This window comes from Carassius auratus, chromosome 31 (assembly GCF_003368295.1).
Source record: "Carassius auratus strain Wakin chromosome 31, ASM336829v1, whole genome shotgun sequence".
NCBI classification, from domain to species: Eukaryota; Metazoa; Chordata; class Actinopteri; order Cypriniformes; family Cyprinidae; genus Carassius; species Carassius auratus.
Window position 1 is genome coordinate 20,283,151 of NC_039273.1, and position 17,372 is coordinate 20,300,522.

At 36.6% G+C, this 17,372-nt stretch overlaps 1 protein-coding gene across 11 annotated transcripts in view; it reads left to right on the top strand.

Moving 5' to 3' along the window:
* Positions 1–17,372, top strand: part of LOC113050763 (type I inositol 3,4-bisphosphate 4-phosphatase-like) — a 44,255-nt gene that overhangs the window by 21,324 nt on the left and 5,559 nt on the right. For 2 of the 11 annotated variants that reach the window (XM_026214046.1, XM_026214039.1), the window contains exons 9-23: positions 2,610–2,757; positions 2,866–2,996; positions 4,303–4,407; positions 5,302–5,410; positions 5,971–5,988; positions 7,394–7,583; positions 7,706–7,921; positions 10,158–10,458; positions 11,465–11,500; positions 12,324–12,496; positions 13,152–13,275; positions 13,474–13,741; positions 13,906–14,003; positions 14,119–14,231; positions 15,344–15,498. In XM_026214046.1, the coding sequence (XP_026069831.1) occupies positions 2,610–2,757; positions 2,866–2,996; positions 4,303–4,407; positions 5,302–5,410; positions 5,971–5,988; positions 7,394–7,583; positions 7,706–7,921; positions 10,158–10,458; positions 11,465–11,500; positions 12,324–12,496; positions 13,152–13,275; positions 13,474–13,741; positions 13,906–14,003; positions 14,119–14,231; positions 15,344–15,498 (2,185 nt within the window). The remainder of the gene's footprint in view (positions 1–2,609; positions 2,758–2,865; positions 2,997–4,302; positions 4,408–5,301; positions 5,411–5,970; positions 5,989–7,393; positions 7,584–7,705; positions 7,922–10,157; positions 10,459–11,464; positions 11,501–12,323; positions 12,497–13,151; positions 13,276–13,473; positions 13,742–13,905; positions 14,004–14,118; positions 14,232–15,343; positions 15,499–17,372) is intronic. The other 9 variants (XM_026214051.1, XM_026214042.1, XM_026214049.1 and 6 more) reach the window with 7 other exon arrangements.

The window sequence follows — 17,372 nt, forward strand, 5'->3', positions numbered from 1 at the left end:
GATAGTCTGTACCGATTTTTTCCGGAAAAACACGAGCGTCTGTAGGCGTGACGTGTGGGCGGAGCTAAAGAATCACGAGAGCCAGTAGGCTTTTGCACTGATAGCGTTTGGAAGCTGTGACATTACCTTAGGACAAAACCAACCAAAACAAACCATTGCTAACAGTCAGATTCAGCGTATATTTATGATCCAGAGGCTGAAATTTAACAAGAGCAGCAGCAACAACAGCGGCTCTATGTGGTATGTACTGAAACTGTATATATATTTGCTTAGCGGTTTTGGAAAATGATTAAGTTCCACTTTGTCGTTTTTTTTTTTTTTTTTTTTTTAAACTGTACATGTGGAAAGTGCAGTTTGATGACAACATCGCATGTTGTTTACTTGATGTGCTTATGCGCCGATAGCTAAGTTAACAACAGAGATATTTGAAGCAGTTTTACTCATGCAGTTTGATGACAACATCGCATGTTGTTTACTTGATGTGCTTACACGCCGACAGCTAAGTTAACAACACAGAGATATTTGAAGCCGTTTCACTCACCGCATGCGGTTCCAACACACGATTGTGACCCTTTTTCGTTGGGACTGCATTATCCTTAAGAAATAAACGATGTGCAAATCCGTCGTCAAACTGGGCCTTGTTTGTAAAACAAGCATCTTCGAAATGCAGGGGAACAAACACTTACACAACTCCGTTGATGCTCTGTAAAAATAAACTCCATCCACTGGTCCCTTAATGCTGTTTTTTCTTTGGTAATCTGTGCAGGGTTGTCTTGCCCTGGCAACCAAAAACACACTCCTTTTGTGACATTTCGCGACGCTCTCGCTCTGAGCCTCTGATCAGTGAAGTCTGTTGTGCTCTCAGTGCTGTGCTATACGGGAGCGCGCGCTCTTCCGGCAGACGTGCCCTCAGGACCCATATAAGGAAATTCCGCTCCATCTAACGTCACACAGAGCCATACTCGAAAAAAACTTTCCGAAACTTGTGACAAACCGGAAGTAGTATTTTTGGAACAGAAATACTCCTTCAATCATACAACTTAATTTTTGAAACTTTCTCCATGTTTAGCATGGGAATCCAACTCTTTAACAGTGTAAAAAACTCAGTATGCATGAAATAGCATTTCACCCCCCCTTTAAAGTTTATTTCAACCCGATCCCAATTTTTTTATGACGGACGAAAATTTCGGAAGCAGTTGTGTAAATATGATTTTCGTAACATGAGGTAGTAGTTTTTAATGTGTGAAAACTTTGGATTTGGTGTGAAATGACCTTTTAGACTCATTTATTGTAACCTGCTGAATAATTTTGGAGATACATGCATACCTTTCTTTAATTGTGTGGGGCATATAACTGTTTCATTGGTTTCAATAGAACAAATATAAATGTTCATTGGAAAAGATGCTCTAAAAACATAATTTTGTCTTCATTTAGGACCACACGTTTTACATATTTTTATCCTGCTTGAAAACTTCTCTATATGATGATTGGATGAGCTCTCAAATGCAACCAGTCGCTAATAATTGAAACTTTAGGAACAACATAACACTACAATTAAAATTGTATAAATGTTATTTGCAGTACATACAAAATATTACAAGTAGGCATTTTCCCCAAAAATATGCAGAACACACATTTTATTCATAACACTCGGCAAAATGAAATTTTGTTGTTTGTGAAATATTATTAACATTTAAAGTTAAAATTTTTCTTTTTTTTTAATATATTTTAAATTGTAATATATTTCTATGATAATAAATCTGTATGTCCAGCAGCTGTTTCTCCAGTCTTAAGGGTCACATGATCCTTCAGAAATCATTCTAATGTGCTGATTTGGTGCTCAGGAAACATGTTGTAACCTGCTTAATAATTTTGGAGATACATACATACATACCTTTCTTTAATTTTCAGAATTCTGTACCGGTATTAAACTCTTTACTGTCACTTTTGACCAATTTATTGTATCCTTGTTGAATAAAAGTATTAATTTCTTTCCAAAACTTGTGAATGGTTGTGAACATTGTGAGTAATTAAAAAGCAACTGAACACGAAGTTCTCGGAGATAAACATACCATTAAAGAAGTCAGTTTTGACTCGTAGACCATTGATGTTCAAAACCTTTTTTCTTTTTTTGCCTTTTGCCGTTTATGAAGATTTCAAGAACTTTATTGTAATTTGTACAAGGTACAATGAAATTGTGTTTATCTCCTCACAATAAAGACAGGGGTAGGTTATTATTTAAAAAAAAAAATACATTTACATTTACAGTTATTTTACAGCTTTTATGTAGTAGTTTGAGAAGCTGTTTTTGTAGCAACTTTGCAGAAAATGTTCATATCTTGCCTTAACAAGTGATGAGAGACATCTGTGCTTCCTCAGTCTTGAAAAGTACTGGCCACTGCTTGATACATGTTTCTTAATGTCTCTATGGAAAATATTAACAGAAACTGTACTTTTCCCAAGCTCCGTGGCACTTAGTTCCAATTGTATTGACAGAAGTGAAATCTAGGACCTGCTCATAATATCATAGATTCATGCAAGTACAGTTTTAATGCTACATACTGGCACAGTTGATTTCTATTTAAGGTTTAATTCTGTTTCTATCTCAGTGTTTGGTGGGACCATGTCGCGAATGTACCGTTTTCCGACCACTGATGGGATTCATTTACGGATCCTGGAACAGATGGCTGAGAGTGTCCTGTCACTTAACATCCCACGACAGTTTGTCAAACTCTTACTAGAAGAGGATTCCTCCAGGTGTGCGTTGTGATCTTAGACAATCACACAGTTGCATCCACACAATGACCATTTTGATAGGAAAATATGCAAAGAGCAATTATTGACATGATCGTGTTTTTGATATAGGGTTTCTGAGCTGGAAGAGTTGGGGGAGTTATCACCGTGTTGGGAGAACCTCAGAAGGCAAATCGTGACACAGTACCAGAGCATCCTTCAGACCTATCAGGATACACTCACAGACCTGCAGGACTACAAAGGTCAGTCTGCATTTGGAAGTTGCAAGAGGTGTTCCTATTGTGTTACACGCACTCTTCATTTCAGAACTTTCAGATCAAGTCCAAATATGAGAGACTGATAGCGTTGGATTCAAAATATAATTAAAAATGTGAAAATAAACTAGCATTTGAACTTTTTTTTTTTTTTTTTTATTACAGAAAAGGAAGAACAACTTTCTAGGCCACTAACCAAATCATTTTTAAATCATAACATGAAATTGAAAAACCAGACTTACACTTGAGTCCATGCCAGCTAAAATATGCAAAAATATGCAGTTTGGTGTGGTTGCTGACATTTATATGGCCAAAAAGTAAGATGAAATTGTGATATCTTGTAATGTAAATCAATATAGTATACTATCAGTATAGCAGGTTACTTGCGTCAAATGCATATAAATAGTATTTGTCACTCAATACATCCTAATAATGTGTCTTAGTAAAATTATACTTAAATATTTTGCTTTATGAAGCGCTGTAGTATTCAGTGGTGGGCGGAGGGGGGGTTCTAGTTGTGGGGAAGTCATGGGCTAGTGGTTAGAGAGTTTGACTCCTAACTCTAGGGTTGTGGGTTCGAGTCTCGGGTCGGCAATACCACGACTGAGGTGCCCTTGAGCAAGGCACCGAACCCTCAACTGCTCCCTGGGTGCCGCAGCATCAATGGCTGCCCACTGCTCCAGGTGTGTGTTCACAGTGTGTGTATGTGTGTGCGTGCGTGCGTGCGTGTGCACTTTGGATGGGTTAAACGCAGAGAATGAATTCTGAGTATGGATCACCATACTTGGCTGTATGTCACATTCACTATTCACTAGTACAATGCAATACATTAATAGAAACCTGATGTATCATATTTCATGACATTTGAAGAGTATATTTCTAAAATATATACATGGATAATCAAGTTGCTTCAGTCTAGTAAGTGAAATATTACTAACAATATAAAAGTTATTCTTATGTTTTATGATAAAAAAGACACGTGTACCACAACCTGAAGATTAGACATATTTTTTTAATGATACTAATAGCACTATTACTTCCTAAAATGCACAGGCTTTAAACAGGCTGATAATTTAAGTTATTTTTTTTTTTTTCTAGAGTTTTTCATTTGTATTTCATATATAATTTATTTATATAGAGTTAAACTGAAAAAAAAAAAAACACTTCCCGATGATCCAGAATTTTAAATATAAGATTCTCCAGTGACTTGAAGGACTAAGGAATAGTAAACATGTCTACATTGTTTGAATGATAAAGAGGCATCAAGTTCTTTCTATCTCTCTGTTTCTTGCAGGTCCATCATTTAAAGCCAGTAATCTGAAAGCCGAGAGAAAATTGGAATTTATGCCTACCAACCTCCATGTGCAGAGAATGAGGGTTCAGGATGAGTCTGGCTGTGGTTAGATCACTTTCATTCATTCTGTGTGCTTATTTTATTAGTCATCCTGTTTCCCCCTTTTAATATTTTTTTTTAAGAGGTCTTTACTGAGTCAGTCCCAGCAGGCAGTAGGAGGTGTTATTCCAAGCACTTAGCACATGTTAATAGTCTCTCATTCAGAAGTTTTCATACACTCAACACAAAGACACATTGAGATGATCACTGATGTTCTTTTGGTTTTGACTCCCAAGTCTTGCATTTACATGTCCCAAGCTATAGTGCTACATGAAAGTGACATTTTTTTTTATTTAGAAAGAGAACTGTAGCATTACATCTGTTCTGAATAACCGAGTAAAGCTGAAAAAATAATATTAATCGACATTAGTCATTAATAGAGGTAGGTGAGTTTGAGGTAATGAGGAATGTGAAGTAGCGTATGGAACCCTACGACTTTATTTTTTTTATTTCTCACACTTGTGACTCACAGTCTGACTTCTCGCAACTTTATGCCTCCTAATTATGACTTTATCACAATGTGGTTTCTCATGATTTTTTCACACAAGTTGTGACTTTTTTATCTTGCAGTACAATTGTACCTTACACTTGTTACTTAAAAAAGGTCATGAGACAATGCATTGTAAAATATTATGTATTTTCATCTTTTTATCTATTAATTTAACTCTACTGTACAGTTCACAATGCAACCATTTCTCACGTTTTCAAATGTATATCTCGTACTGTGACTTTATGCCTCCCAGTTATGTCTTTTTATCTTGTAATGTGACTTCATTACTTACAATGTGCCTTCTCTTAACTTTATTTTCCCAGTGTAATTGCAACTTATCTCAGAATGCAACTTTATCAAGAGCTAAGTTGCTCATCTCATGACATGGGTGTGTGTTTTTGTATATCTAGATCACACCTATGATGTGGTCACGATCGGGGCCCCTGCAGCTCACTGCCAGGGCTTCAAAAACGGTGGTTTGCGCAAACTATTACAGAAATTTGAGGAGGCAAAAAAAGTGTAAGTTATGTTTGTCTCTCTAGTTTTGAAAATATGCAAGATATGAACTGAGTGTACTGTATGTGTGTGTTGCATGTGAAGGAAGAGCTATCATGTGATTTAAGTTTGCGGTAATGACCCAAGTCACAGGTGGCATTTTAGTTTTGTTCATTTTTTTATCGCCTGTCTTGTACTTTCACTTGTAGTTTCAAGTTAATTTTATCTTTTTTCTCGTTGCTGAGCTATGTTTATAATAAATAAATTTGTGCAAGTTCATTCAAGGATAAAACTATTGAAAAAACCTTAAGGAACATTTAAAATCACAGTTTGGCTAGCTTTATCATTTCATATTGAACAAGCTATTATATTTATAGCTGTACTGTATTTTTTTTCCTGTTTATATTGTAGGATGTGTATATATATCTCAAAATCTTTGCTCTCATTAGTGTTTATCACCTTCTCTTTGGCTTCCTTTGGTTGTGTGTTGGTTTGCTAGTGTTACATTAGTAGCAGTTTTTCTTTAAGAGGCACTCTTATTTTATTTTTCATACGTTTTAATTGCATTTTTGCTTTCTAATCAGCATTTATGAGGAGGAATGGTGAGTTAGTTTAAACTTATGTTTTTTGTTTGTTTGTTTTTTGTGGCATTAAGTGCATGACATCTCTGATTTAAAACTTGGTGAGCTGCAGCATTATATCCAGATCTTATGCAGTGTGGTATTGCCTTCAATGTTACCTTAAAATTTGGAGGCAACTAAATTAGATTGCCTATGTTTTGAAACAGCCTTTGTTTCAGATGAGCACATAAAGTGCATATGTCTATGCTGCCTCACTATGTTTTGGAACAGAAGAGTATTCGTTATTTTGTGATTCCATTATCCCTTCTCTGTGGTCAAAAAGAGTAATGTTTGTGTGTGTGTGTGTGTCTGTGTGTGTTTGAATAAAAAGTCTATAATTTGTCTTTTGCTGAGCACGCACATATATACCTGTGCCTCCAATTGATTTTTTTTTATTTTTTATTTTTTTATTTTTATTATTTTTTTTTTTTTTACATCTCAGGTTGATTGTTACTTTAACTGAATAAATAATTGAATCTCACGTATAAAATATTGTGTTGTATTAAGTCCCCAAAACAAAAGAATGTATATTATTTTATATTATTTTTACGATCATTGAGATTTTTTTTTGTTTGTTTGTTTTTTTGTTTTGTTTTTTGTTTGTTTTTTTTGCATTATCCCCCCCCAACGGATAATAATAATCAATAATTAAAACAACATTTTTCATCACAATTATTTTTAAGTAATTTTGTTAAGACATGGCAAAACATGGCACATAAATGAATGGTTCTTGTGGGTCCTTAAAGTCCTAAGTTCTTACATTTACTTGTATTCAATTTAGGGCCATACAGTAAGTCTTAAACTGTACTAGAAATTCTCAATTATGATATCAGGAGGTCTTAAATTTGGGGATGGAAAGAACAGAATAGTAATATGGTTTAACGTGACGATTATACTTCAAATTAACTTCAAATAAACATGAGCGCTACACGTTTCAAAGTCTGGCGCTGTGCTGATTTTTGTACTGCCGTTACCGGGGAAACCGTTAAATAGACACTTTTCTTCATGCAAAATGCAGTGTCCTGCATATTACATTTCAAACAGAGGTGAAATATGACCTGGTTCTTTACAGGTTCACTCTTTCCTGAAATGATGCTGTCTGTTCATTCAAGATGTACAAACACACTCCACTGTTGCTGTACGTTTGTATTGTACAGAAGCACTTAGTGAAACAGATCTGTCATCCCTGAGCACCTTGTTCTCTTTGCTCCGAAAAAAACAAGATTGAGGATCTGAAGTGTTTGCTGCTTTTCATAGTGTCCGGAGCATCACTGTCTGAATGAAATGCCCAATCATTATCTGTCTGTTGTTGTGCACTAATGTAGTGGTATGTGCGTATTTATTGCTTGTATGGTGTGTTTAATTAACTAAGCTCTCTCTGGTCCAGCAGCAGTGCTCTGTCCAGCTCCCAGTCCATCGTCTACATCCCTCAGGATATTGTCCATGCCAAAGAGATCATCTCTCATATCAACACGCTCAAGACTCAGGTCAGCTACTACGCTGAGCGCCTGTCTCGTGCCGCTAAAGAGCGCTCCGCTAACGGCATGGAGAGAACCCTCGCCATCCTAGCAGATAAGGTGCGTGTTATAGTACTTTATATCCATTTGACGATACAAAATGACACTTTCATTTATTCTAACTTGGACCCAGTGTGGTCTGAGGTGGACACTATAACCCCTTTTTCCTCTTTCACTTTCAGACACGACAGCTGGTGATGGTGTGTGACTGTAAACTGCTGGCGTCTGCAGTGCAGGCCTTGAACGCAGCCAGACCCGAGTACATCGCCTCTAAAAACTCACCCTCCGCTGATTTGGAGCAGGTGGTGCTGAGGAATGATCAGGACACACTACTGGCCAAATTTAGTGGAAGGAGCAGTCGTTCATCCCTCCAAGTTGATTGGCATGAGGAAGAGTGGGTAAGAAAACTTTAGAGGCCTGTTAACGGCAAATGCATTGGAACATATCCATTAAAATAAGCTATAAAAAACAATTAAAGGTTTATAATATTTACAGACAGTATTTACACAAGATTTTCACTATTCCCCAACAGTGTTGTGGATGATATATGAATCAAAATCTTTGTAATCTGATGTAAATGTGTTCAGATCTATCATTTATCTCGACTATCTATACTACCGTACAAAAGTTTGGAGTAAGTAAGTTTTTTGAAAGAAGTCTCATGCTTACTAAGCATTTATTTACTCAAAAATGCAGTAAATGTAGTCATATTGTGAAATATAATTACCATTTTCTATTTTAGTATATTTTTCTAATGTAATTTATTCCTGTGATGGCAAAGCTGAATTTTCAGCATCATTACTCCAGTCTTCAGTTTCTCATGATCCTTCAGAAAACATTCTAATATGCAGATTTATCATTTAAAACAGTTGAAAACTGTTGTTATGTTTAATATTCGTGCATATCATGTTACTTTTTTATTATTATTCTTTAATGGATAAAAGGGCTGGGTGATAAAACGCGAACTATAATTATTGTAATATAATTTTCCTAGATAAAATGATAACGAGATTAATAACTGTTCGATATAATGTTATGCGCCAAATTAAACAAAATAGCACTGCTCATTTCTGCTCAAAGTTCAAACTGTTTAATTACTGTTTTTGATAATGAACAGAAATTGACATCTGTATCCTAACTCAAGCTACTACTGTAAATCGTATTACAGCCTGTACTGCAAATTGTGCTGAATATACATGTCTTCAAAGTCAGCCAACACAAACCTGGTTCATGATTTGAAACATTATCACTCATTAGAACAAGCGGTTCCCAATCTCAGGCCTTGTCCACACTAATACGTTTACGTTTGAAAACACATCTTTTTCTCTCGTTTTTGGCCTTACGTCCACACTGAGACATTTTTATCAAGGAATACATATCTCTTTGAAAACGCTCCCCAAAGTGGATACATTTGAAAACGCTGTTTTCGCATTGTAGTGTGGACTGAAAACGGAGGATTTTGAAAATGATGATGCAATTTTAGACATGTGACGCATATTATACTAATAGATATCCATGTTTATACTGGTATTGTGCACATTATGTGCTATGCACTTTCACACTATTGCTACAGATGTGTTACTTTTCACATCACAGTTCTGCAAAGGTGAAAGCAAATTTACTCACAATTGCTATTTGCAGCAAAACATGAGAGCAGTTGCGTTTTAAATCAGACATACAATCGTGAGTGTGCGAGACCTGGACACGGCAGTGAATGGTGGGTTCTTTTCATAAATAAAATAATCCTGTCAGAAGAACTGCATAAAGTATCATGTCTGTATCATCTGCATTGAGCTTTTTTGAGGCTTTGCACATGCACAGTAAGCAAATGTCAAGTTTTTGGATGTTTCAGTGTGGATGAGACAAAATTAGCAAAAAACGCTAGTGTGGACAGAGAGCATTTTAAAACAAAAATGTAGATTATTAATGTAAACCTCAAGAATTTCAGATTTATCGTGATAATTATCGATATTTGAAAAATTTTATTATGATAATGTTTTGGGCCATATCGCCCAGCCCTAAATAAAAAGATAAAAAGAACAGCATCTAAAACTGAAGTGTGTGTGTGTGTGTGTGTGTGTGTGTGTGTGTGTGTGTGTGTGTGTGTGTGTGTGTGTGTGTGTGTTCTGTCTGTGTGTTCTGTCTGTCTTTAAAAGTTTGACTATCAGATTTGATCAGTTTATCAATTTAATCAGGTTTTGGTTTAGGTTAATCTGGTTTACTTAATATAAATTTTATTGAAAACCAGATGAAGAAACTTAAAACCCAGATAAAGAAAATACTCCCCAACAAATGTTAAATAATAAACATTATTATTATTATTATTATTATTATTATTATTATTATAAAAATGCATGCTTTCACTGTCTTACTCATAAAACATAGCAAATACACAACTTTTCACATTTATCAGTTTAAATAAAAGCCCAATATGTTCAACATATAAAGTGATTGTGTCTTAAAGAAATACATTGTATTCCGATGGATTACTTTTACTGTGTTGTCATGAATTTTTTTTAAGTGTTAAAGTTATGTGGGACAGAAATCTGAGTGCATCGTTCGGTTTAAAAATGTTTAAATGCTTGTTTTTGTGCCCAAAATTTGTACTTTATACAAACAGTTTCTTTGTTACAGGAAAAGGTGTGGGGTAATGTTGACAAAAGTCTAGAGTGTATCATCCAGCGAGTGGATAAACTGCTGCAGAGAGAGCGTCTGCACAGCAGCAGCAGTGAGGACATGTTCCAGACTGACCTGCAAAGTGGCACCAGTAAGAAAGGTAATGGGAAAACAAAAGCCTTCTGGATCAACCCTGTCTGCATGGAGGAGCCTTCCTCGATCCCTGAACCGCAACAGCAGTCGCCTTCACTATCGTCACCTTCATCTTCACCACCCGATCTGAACCCTGCATGTCCTGTTAATGCAGAAACACATGCATGTAGGTGCCTTTCACTGTCTTGTTCACTCCTTCTCTCTCTCTCTCTCTCTCTCTCTCTCTCTCTCTCTCTCTCTCTCTCTCTGGTATATTTTTGAGTACAGCATGGAGTCTAGTAGGCAGTCTTATATTTGTATTATTTCTTTTTGCTTTTCTGCTGTCTACTTGCTTGTCCCTTATATTTGCATAGTGGAATACACACTAACATGAACATACTCATTTCTTCTTTCTATTTCTAGTTATTACACTTTCAGTCAAACCCTGTCACCTGTTCATCTTCAAACAGGTTTGCATGCTGCTATAGCAACAAGCATTAATATTATGTTAACTTGGCTGTGGCTTGAAATTCTTCTCTCATTATTTCTAATACTACACCTCATCATCTTTATTTATTTTTTTATTTTTTTACGTAGGTATCAATGGTACATCGTTGTGTATGTGTCTGATTTTAAACAGTCTAATAATGTGTGTGTATATTTGTTTACTTTTTGCCAAAACAAAGGAATATGAATGTATTGATAAAACTGACATCCAAGTGCATTCCACCGTTTATGTTAATAAGTGTGTGTTGACACTGTGTGACTCTCTGTTGATGGAACATTCTGTTGTTTGACCCAGCATATTTGCCTACTGTGAACACGTGACCGGGTCTCGTTTGATTGGCTGGCTGTTCAACAGGCTCACAGGCTGTCTCTCTGTTGCAGGCTGTCTGTGCCAGTTAGACACTTGGCAGTGCCAGCATGCTGTGATTTACAGTTGTCTTTTACATTGTGTAATGACTATAAAATCATTAGCTTGCCAGGCAACTGTGAATATTACTTACTTGCATATTATTTCTAGACAATCCTTTGCAACATTCCACTTTGAATTTGAGTGGAAAAGTAGTTGTTAAATCTGTTGTTTAAAGTAGCGGTTTTCTTATGTTGCGTGCTTTGTCTGTGAGCTGCGTGTGCTATGTTAGTCGCACTCGCTAAGTTAACTGTTGCATGTTGCACCTCCATCCCTCTAGATGGCAGCAGCAGCAATGGAGAGGAGAGTTACCCAGGTAAGAGCCCCTCCCCCTCCCTTAGGCTTATGCGCTTGCACTGAATAAGTGTTCACTTTTATGTCACATTTGTTGTCGTTCATCCTTTTTAATGGTGTTTCTTGTAAACTTGTCATTGCTAGAGTTTTCTGAACTCTGTGTCCTTGGTTAGGCTACCTTTTAAATTCAGTCATGTCGTTCCAATCCCACAAGACTTTCATTGATCTACAAAACATAAATAAACATATTTTAATGAAAATGAGAGATTTTTGTCTCCCCAAAACCTTAAGGTCGTTAAAAAAATTACAAAATGTAAATCGAATGAATCAAGCTTTTTAATTAAGCCTTCTAAAGAGACGCAGTCACTTTAATGTAGGCTTTTATTCACATATAAACATTGATTATATACATAGAGCACATCAAAGGGTAAACAGAAGGTCAAACCTCATTGGTTCTTCAAACTTGACTTCACTGGTTCTCACACATTGCGCAAGCTTCAGTTTTCCATTTATTTGTTGAGCTTAATCTGATCCGATTCATATGGATTACTTTGACTAGGTCAACTTTGATGGAATGGAATTTCAATGGAGGGACAAAAATCTTTCAGGTTTCCTTGCCGTATCCTCGTTTTTTTCTAGATAAATGAAAGTCTAATGGTTTTGGAACGACAGCAGGGTGAGTAAATGATTACAGAATTATTTGTGTTGGATGAATACACAGACTAAAAGCAACAAAACTTTACATTTTGATTTCATGGGGCCTTTGAAGTCAAACATGAGATTTTAAAGAACATGAACATGTCATGTTTAATAAACATAATAGCAGCAGGTTCTCTGTGTGTCAGGTGAGTGGAGCGAGGCTCTGTATCCCCTCTTGACGACCCTAACTGAGTGTGTGGCCATGATGAGTGACAAAGCCAAGAAGTCGATGGTTTTCTTGCTCATGCAAGACAGCGCACCCACCATCGCAATGGACCTCAACCTGCAGTTCCGCAGAGACGTGGTCTTCTGCCAGACAGTTAGTTCTAAAACACACACATTAGTGAACGCTTAAAAATCATTTACTCGATCTTGGTCTCTCCAAGCCTAGAAGACTTTGGTTCATCTTTAAAACACAAATGAAGGTATTTTTAATAAAACCTCTGAGATGTCTGTCACTGAATTGAAAGTCAGTTCACTCAAAACTTTGATTCAAAAAGTTTATAAAGAGCGTGTAAAAGAAATTCAAATGAATTGAGCAGTTAACTCAAGTCTCCGGAAGAGAAACTTTTGTTTATATGATAAATGGATTTCATTTAGGCTTTTTTTTTTTTTTTTACATTTAATTGTTTTAATGAATGTACAGATATTTACATGTGTCAGATTTATGTAGACATAGAGTTTTATGTACAATAGAGATTACTTTGATCAAATTGCTTGATTGAAATGGATTTATTTTACAATGCGTTTATGAACTTTTCATAATGTCAAAGTTTTGGATGAAAGGACTTGTGTGTGAAGGGACCGAAAAATATTACAAATATCTTCATTTGTGTTGAAGATTCACAGAAGTTGTACAGCTTTGGAAGAACATGAGGAGTAACTGGGTTTGAAATGTCTTAATGGCATTTTTGGGTGAACTGTTCCTCTACGCGTGGTTTTCTGTAATTCTATGTCTTTTTGCCTCTCTTTAGCTCACAGCACTAATTTGTGGCTTCATCATCAAACTGAGAAACTGTCTCCGTGATGATGGTTTCCTAAGACAGCTGTACACTATCGGTCTGCTTGCTCAGTTCGAGTGCCTATTAAGTACTTACGGTAAACAGACACTTACACACATTATAGTATGCCCATACTTTGCACCTGGATACACAGTGACCACTGAATCAAAGCACTTGTTATATAAACTCATTTAGGGCACAGTTCTTCTTCATTGTTCCTATGTGAGTGAAGCACTCTGTTTTAAAACATACAATGGATCCAGTGATTTTGCTTTGTTGTGTGTATGTTTCCCAGGAGAGGAGTTAGCCATGTTAGAGGACATGAACATAGGAATAATGGACCTTCGGAATGTGACATTCAAGGTGACACAGGCCATCTCTACCTCTTCCCCCGACATGCTGCCTGTGATCACCGGAAACCGAGACGGGTTCAATGTTCGCATCCCGCTCCCGGGAAGCATGTTTGATGCATTGCCAAGGGAGATCCAGAACGGCATGCTGCTGCGGGTACAGCCGGTGCTGTTCAACGTGGGCATCAACGAGCAGCAAACGCTCGCCGAGAAGTGAGGCCTGGTTATGTAAAACACCTCTCAAGAGTGCTTGCATAACATCAACAAATAACATGATATCATAATTGTTTGTTTTATATTATCTCTTTTTCAGTTTGGCATACACTTGTGTTCATATTGAAGAAATCTTAAGGGAATTCAAAATGTTTGTGTCGTAGGTTTGGAGACACGTCGCTTCAGGAGCTCATCAACGTGGAGAGCCTGGCACGTCTTAGTTCTTACTACCAGCAGTTCAAAGAGGTTTTACCTGACGACTGTAAGTCATCACGCACTCTCGTTTTTTTTTACCCTCTCTACATAATAAAAAATAAATTATTGCAAGATTTGGATTATGCAAGTCACTCTGGTTTTAATTTTCTGTCTCTTCATAGGTCTTCCTCGATCACGTAGTCAGACGTGTCTCCCAGAGCTGTTGCGGTTCCTTGGTCAAAATGTTCATGCTAGGAAAAATAAAAATGTAGACATCTTGTGGCAGGCTGCAGAGGTAACAGTTCTTCTACTTAATTTGACACAATAAAGGGTGAAACAACTAAATTATAATCAAAGAATTGATCAAACCCATTTAGTATTGATTTCATTTAAGTCTATTCTCATTATTAAAAAAAAAAAAAAAACATTAGTTAACATCGTTGTGATGTCCGAAATACAGTAGAATCCATGTTTAATTGCAAAAACATCTCATTTGGCTCATTCCATTTGTACTGACACCTCTGAAAATAGAAATATTAAATGTGGTTTTGTTGTGAGGTGAAATCACAGCAATTATCTTTATCACTTCATTATTGTACAGTAAGACAGAGAAAAGGCTAAATAAAACCCTGAAAAAAAGTCAAATAACACTTCAATAGAAGTCGTCGTTTTACAAAATCTAATTTGGATTAATGCATTTTGCTACAGCTTCATGCACATAGGTGTAATGCTTGTACAAATATTAAAATATTAAAAACAAAAGGATTTAAAGTGTAAAAGAATATTATTGTGTAGGCTACATAAACATAAAAATATAACGATGGATAGTCATTGCATGTATTCAGCCTATTACTACTTATAATGATGAATGAAATTCTACTTCATCCCACGCTGCCTTCACCTCGGGAAGCTTTGGTGGATTCCTGCTTGTCCCGTAGATGATCTGCTCGCACGCTTTAACTTCGTGCACGAGCAGATCGGTTTCTTCGCTTGAGAAGCATTCAGCTTTTCCGCCAACAAATTCCACCATGTAAATAGCGATCCGCCATGGCGCGAGTGCATCTCGCTCTTAAAGGGAATGGGAGATGACACTCTGATTTGTTTATTGAACATTACGCCCATTACTTATTAAGAGCCAATATTGGACACTTTCAGAAATTTTGCTGGATCATGAGGGACCTTGAAGTCAAAAGGATCGAGAACCACTGAGTTAACTGGTGCACCCTTAATAGCAAATGAACATATGAATCAAACTAAAATATTTTCAGCACAGTACCAACAGAGTTTGCATTTAATATGTTTTAAGTGGTTCTATTTCCATTTTAAAAAGACACTTGAATGCCCAACTTGAATAAGTGTGAATATGTAGTTGGCTGTAACACAATATTTGTGCCCCTTCACACTCAGATTTGTCGGCGCCTGAATGGAGTGCGTTTTACCAGCTGTAAAAGCGCCAAAGACCGCACTGCCATGTCAGTGACTTTGGAGCAGTGTCTGATCCTGCAGCACGAGCACGGCATGGCCCCGCAGGTCTTCACCCAGGCCCTCGACTGCATGCGCAGGTAAGACACCTGAACAACTACCTGCACTTCAATTCATAAGCATCACACGCTTGGGGATGCGCCTCCCTCTTTTTCTCTTTTCTTCCTTTCTCTTTCTGTGTGAAGGATCCCCTCCAGTGCATCATCCCTCATTGCTTGCAGCTTCTTGGTATTTGCAGTTCGTTTCTCTGTGGTTTATGTGGCCTAATATGTTAATTACTTTCATATTTACTCACTTGTTTGGAGTGTTTGTTCCTTTCCACTTCACACTTCCATCTTTTGTCCCTTCTCTCCATGCTGTACAAGAGGCATGAACACAACTAAATTGCTCCTGTATAGTGTGAGGAAATGCTGAAACTGTGAATTTGCTGATTTCTTTGGCTGTCTGCTTGCCAGATGTTCAGTGCTTATAAATAAGAGTATGAATTTGCGGCTTTGTCCCATAATTCTCTCCTCTTGTCTCCTGTGCAGTCTAAAGGCCAGATCTAGATGAGTACAGAAAGGTTGTGTTGCTGTTTTATACAGTCTCATTAAACACCAGTGATGCGCGGGTCAATGTTTAAACAACCCGCACCTGACCGACGTTTTCAACTAACAACTCGGACCGCAAAAAAAGAAAATATTGTACCCGACCCGCTTCCTGACCGCATTTTTTTTAAAGTAGTAAATGCGTCGCCCCTTTATATTTAATTACTTAAACAGGCTATAGCCTACAGGTTAATACGTGTTATGACCGCACACATAATATATATAAAGCTATTTTAAATAAAAAAAAAAGGTTCACAACATTATTTTTACTGTATGTTTTCTCAAATAAAATCAGCCTTGGTGAGAATAAGAGACTTCAAAAGACAAAAAATTATTATAATGTTATTGACTTTTGTACGGTGTAAACTAATATAAATTATGATTTGTATTAATTAACATTACTTGGTTTATTGTGATCCAACAATATTAAAAAGTAATTGAACAAAATCAAAGTATTTAAAAGTAAAGAATATTAAATTTACAAATGAACATTAACCTAAATTAGTTTTCCTTGAACAAACTCCTCATTTTCTGCTTATTAATAGTTAATAAGGTAGTTAAGTTTAGGTATGAAGTGGATTAAGGGATCTAAAATACAGTCATGGAGAATAAGGCATTGATATGTGCTTTATAAACAGCGAATATGATGGTAATATGCATGCTAATAAGCAACTAATTAATAGCGAGAATTGGTTCTTTTAAAATAGTGTTACCGAATAAATTCTGTAAAAACAGTTCTTCATTGTTAATTCATAATATCTAATTCATCAACCAAGGTTAATAAATTAGATGTTAAGGTGAAGTATTGCCCACAATGCACTGTGCATGATCTGCCACTGCGCTGTGCTGCTGTCCCGTGTGTGTGTTTGTGTGTGTGTGTGTGAGATTGAATGACTGCAAAAAAATGATCTCAATGAAAGCCAGCAGTCTATCAAAAAGGCACCTTTCTTTAAGCCTGGATACAAAACAAATGGATCTCCTACTAGACAAAGAGATGCTGTACGCAAGATTGTATTTATGTTTGCAGTTGGTTTGTTATGATGGCTCTGTTGGCCTGTTGCATGCTGGGAGGATGCAGCACGCTTAATTTGCACGGCCCAGTGCTGACAGCAGCAGCTGCCCTACATACGCCCCCTGCTGTCCAACACACAGAAGGCATCTCTCTAACTTTCTTTACTTTAAATGGCAAAGATGCAGAACATCACTCTTGATTTTCTCTTTCTTTATTCTCTCTCCTTCCCTTCTCTGTGTCTGTATTTCTTTTCCTAATTCACATTGTCTGTTTTCTGTCTTGGATTTACATCCATTTCTGACGGATTGATTCCACTCAACATCTTTTCATCATTTTTCATTTCATTTTTACTGTA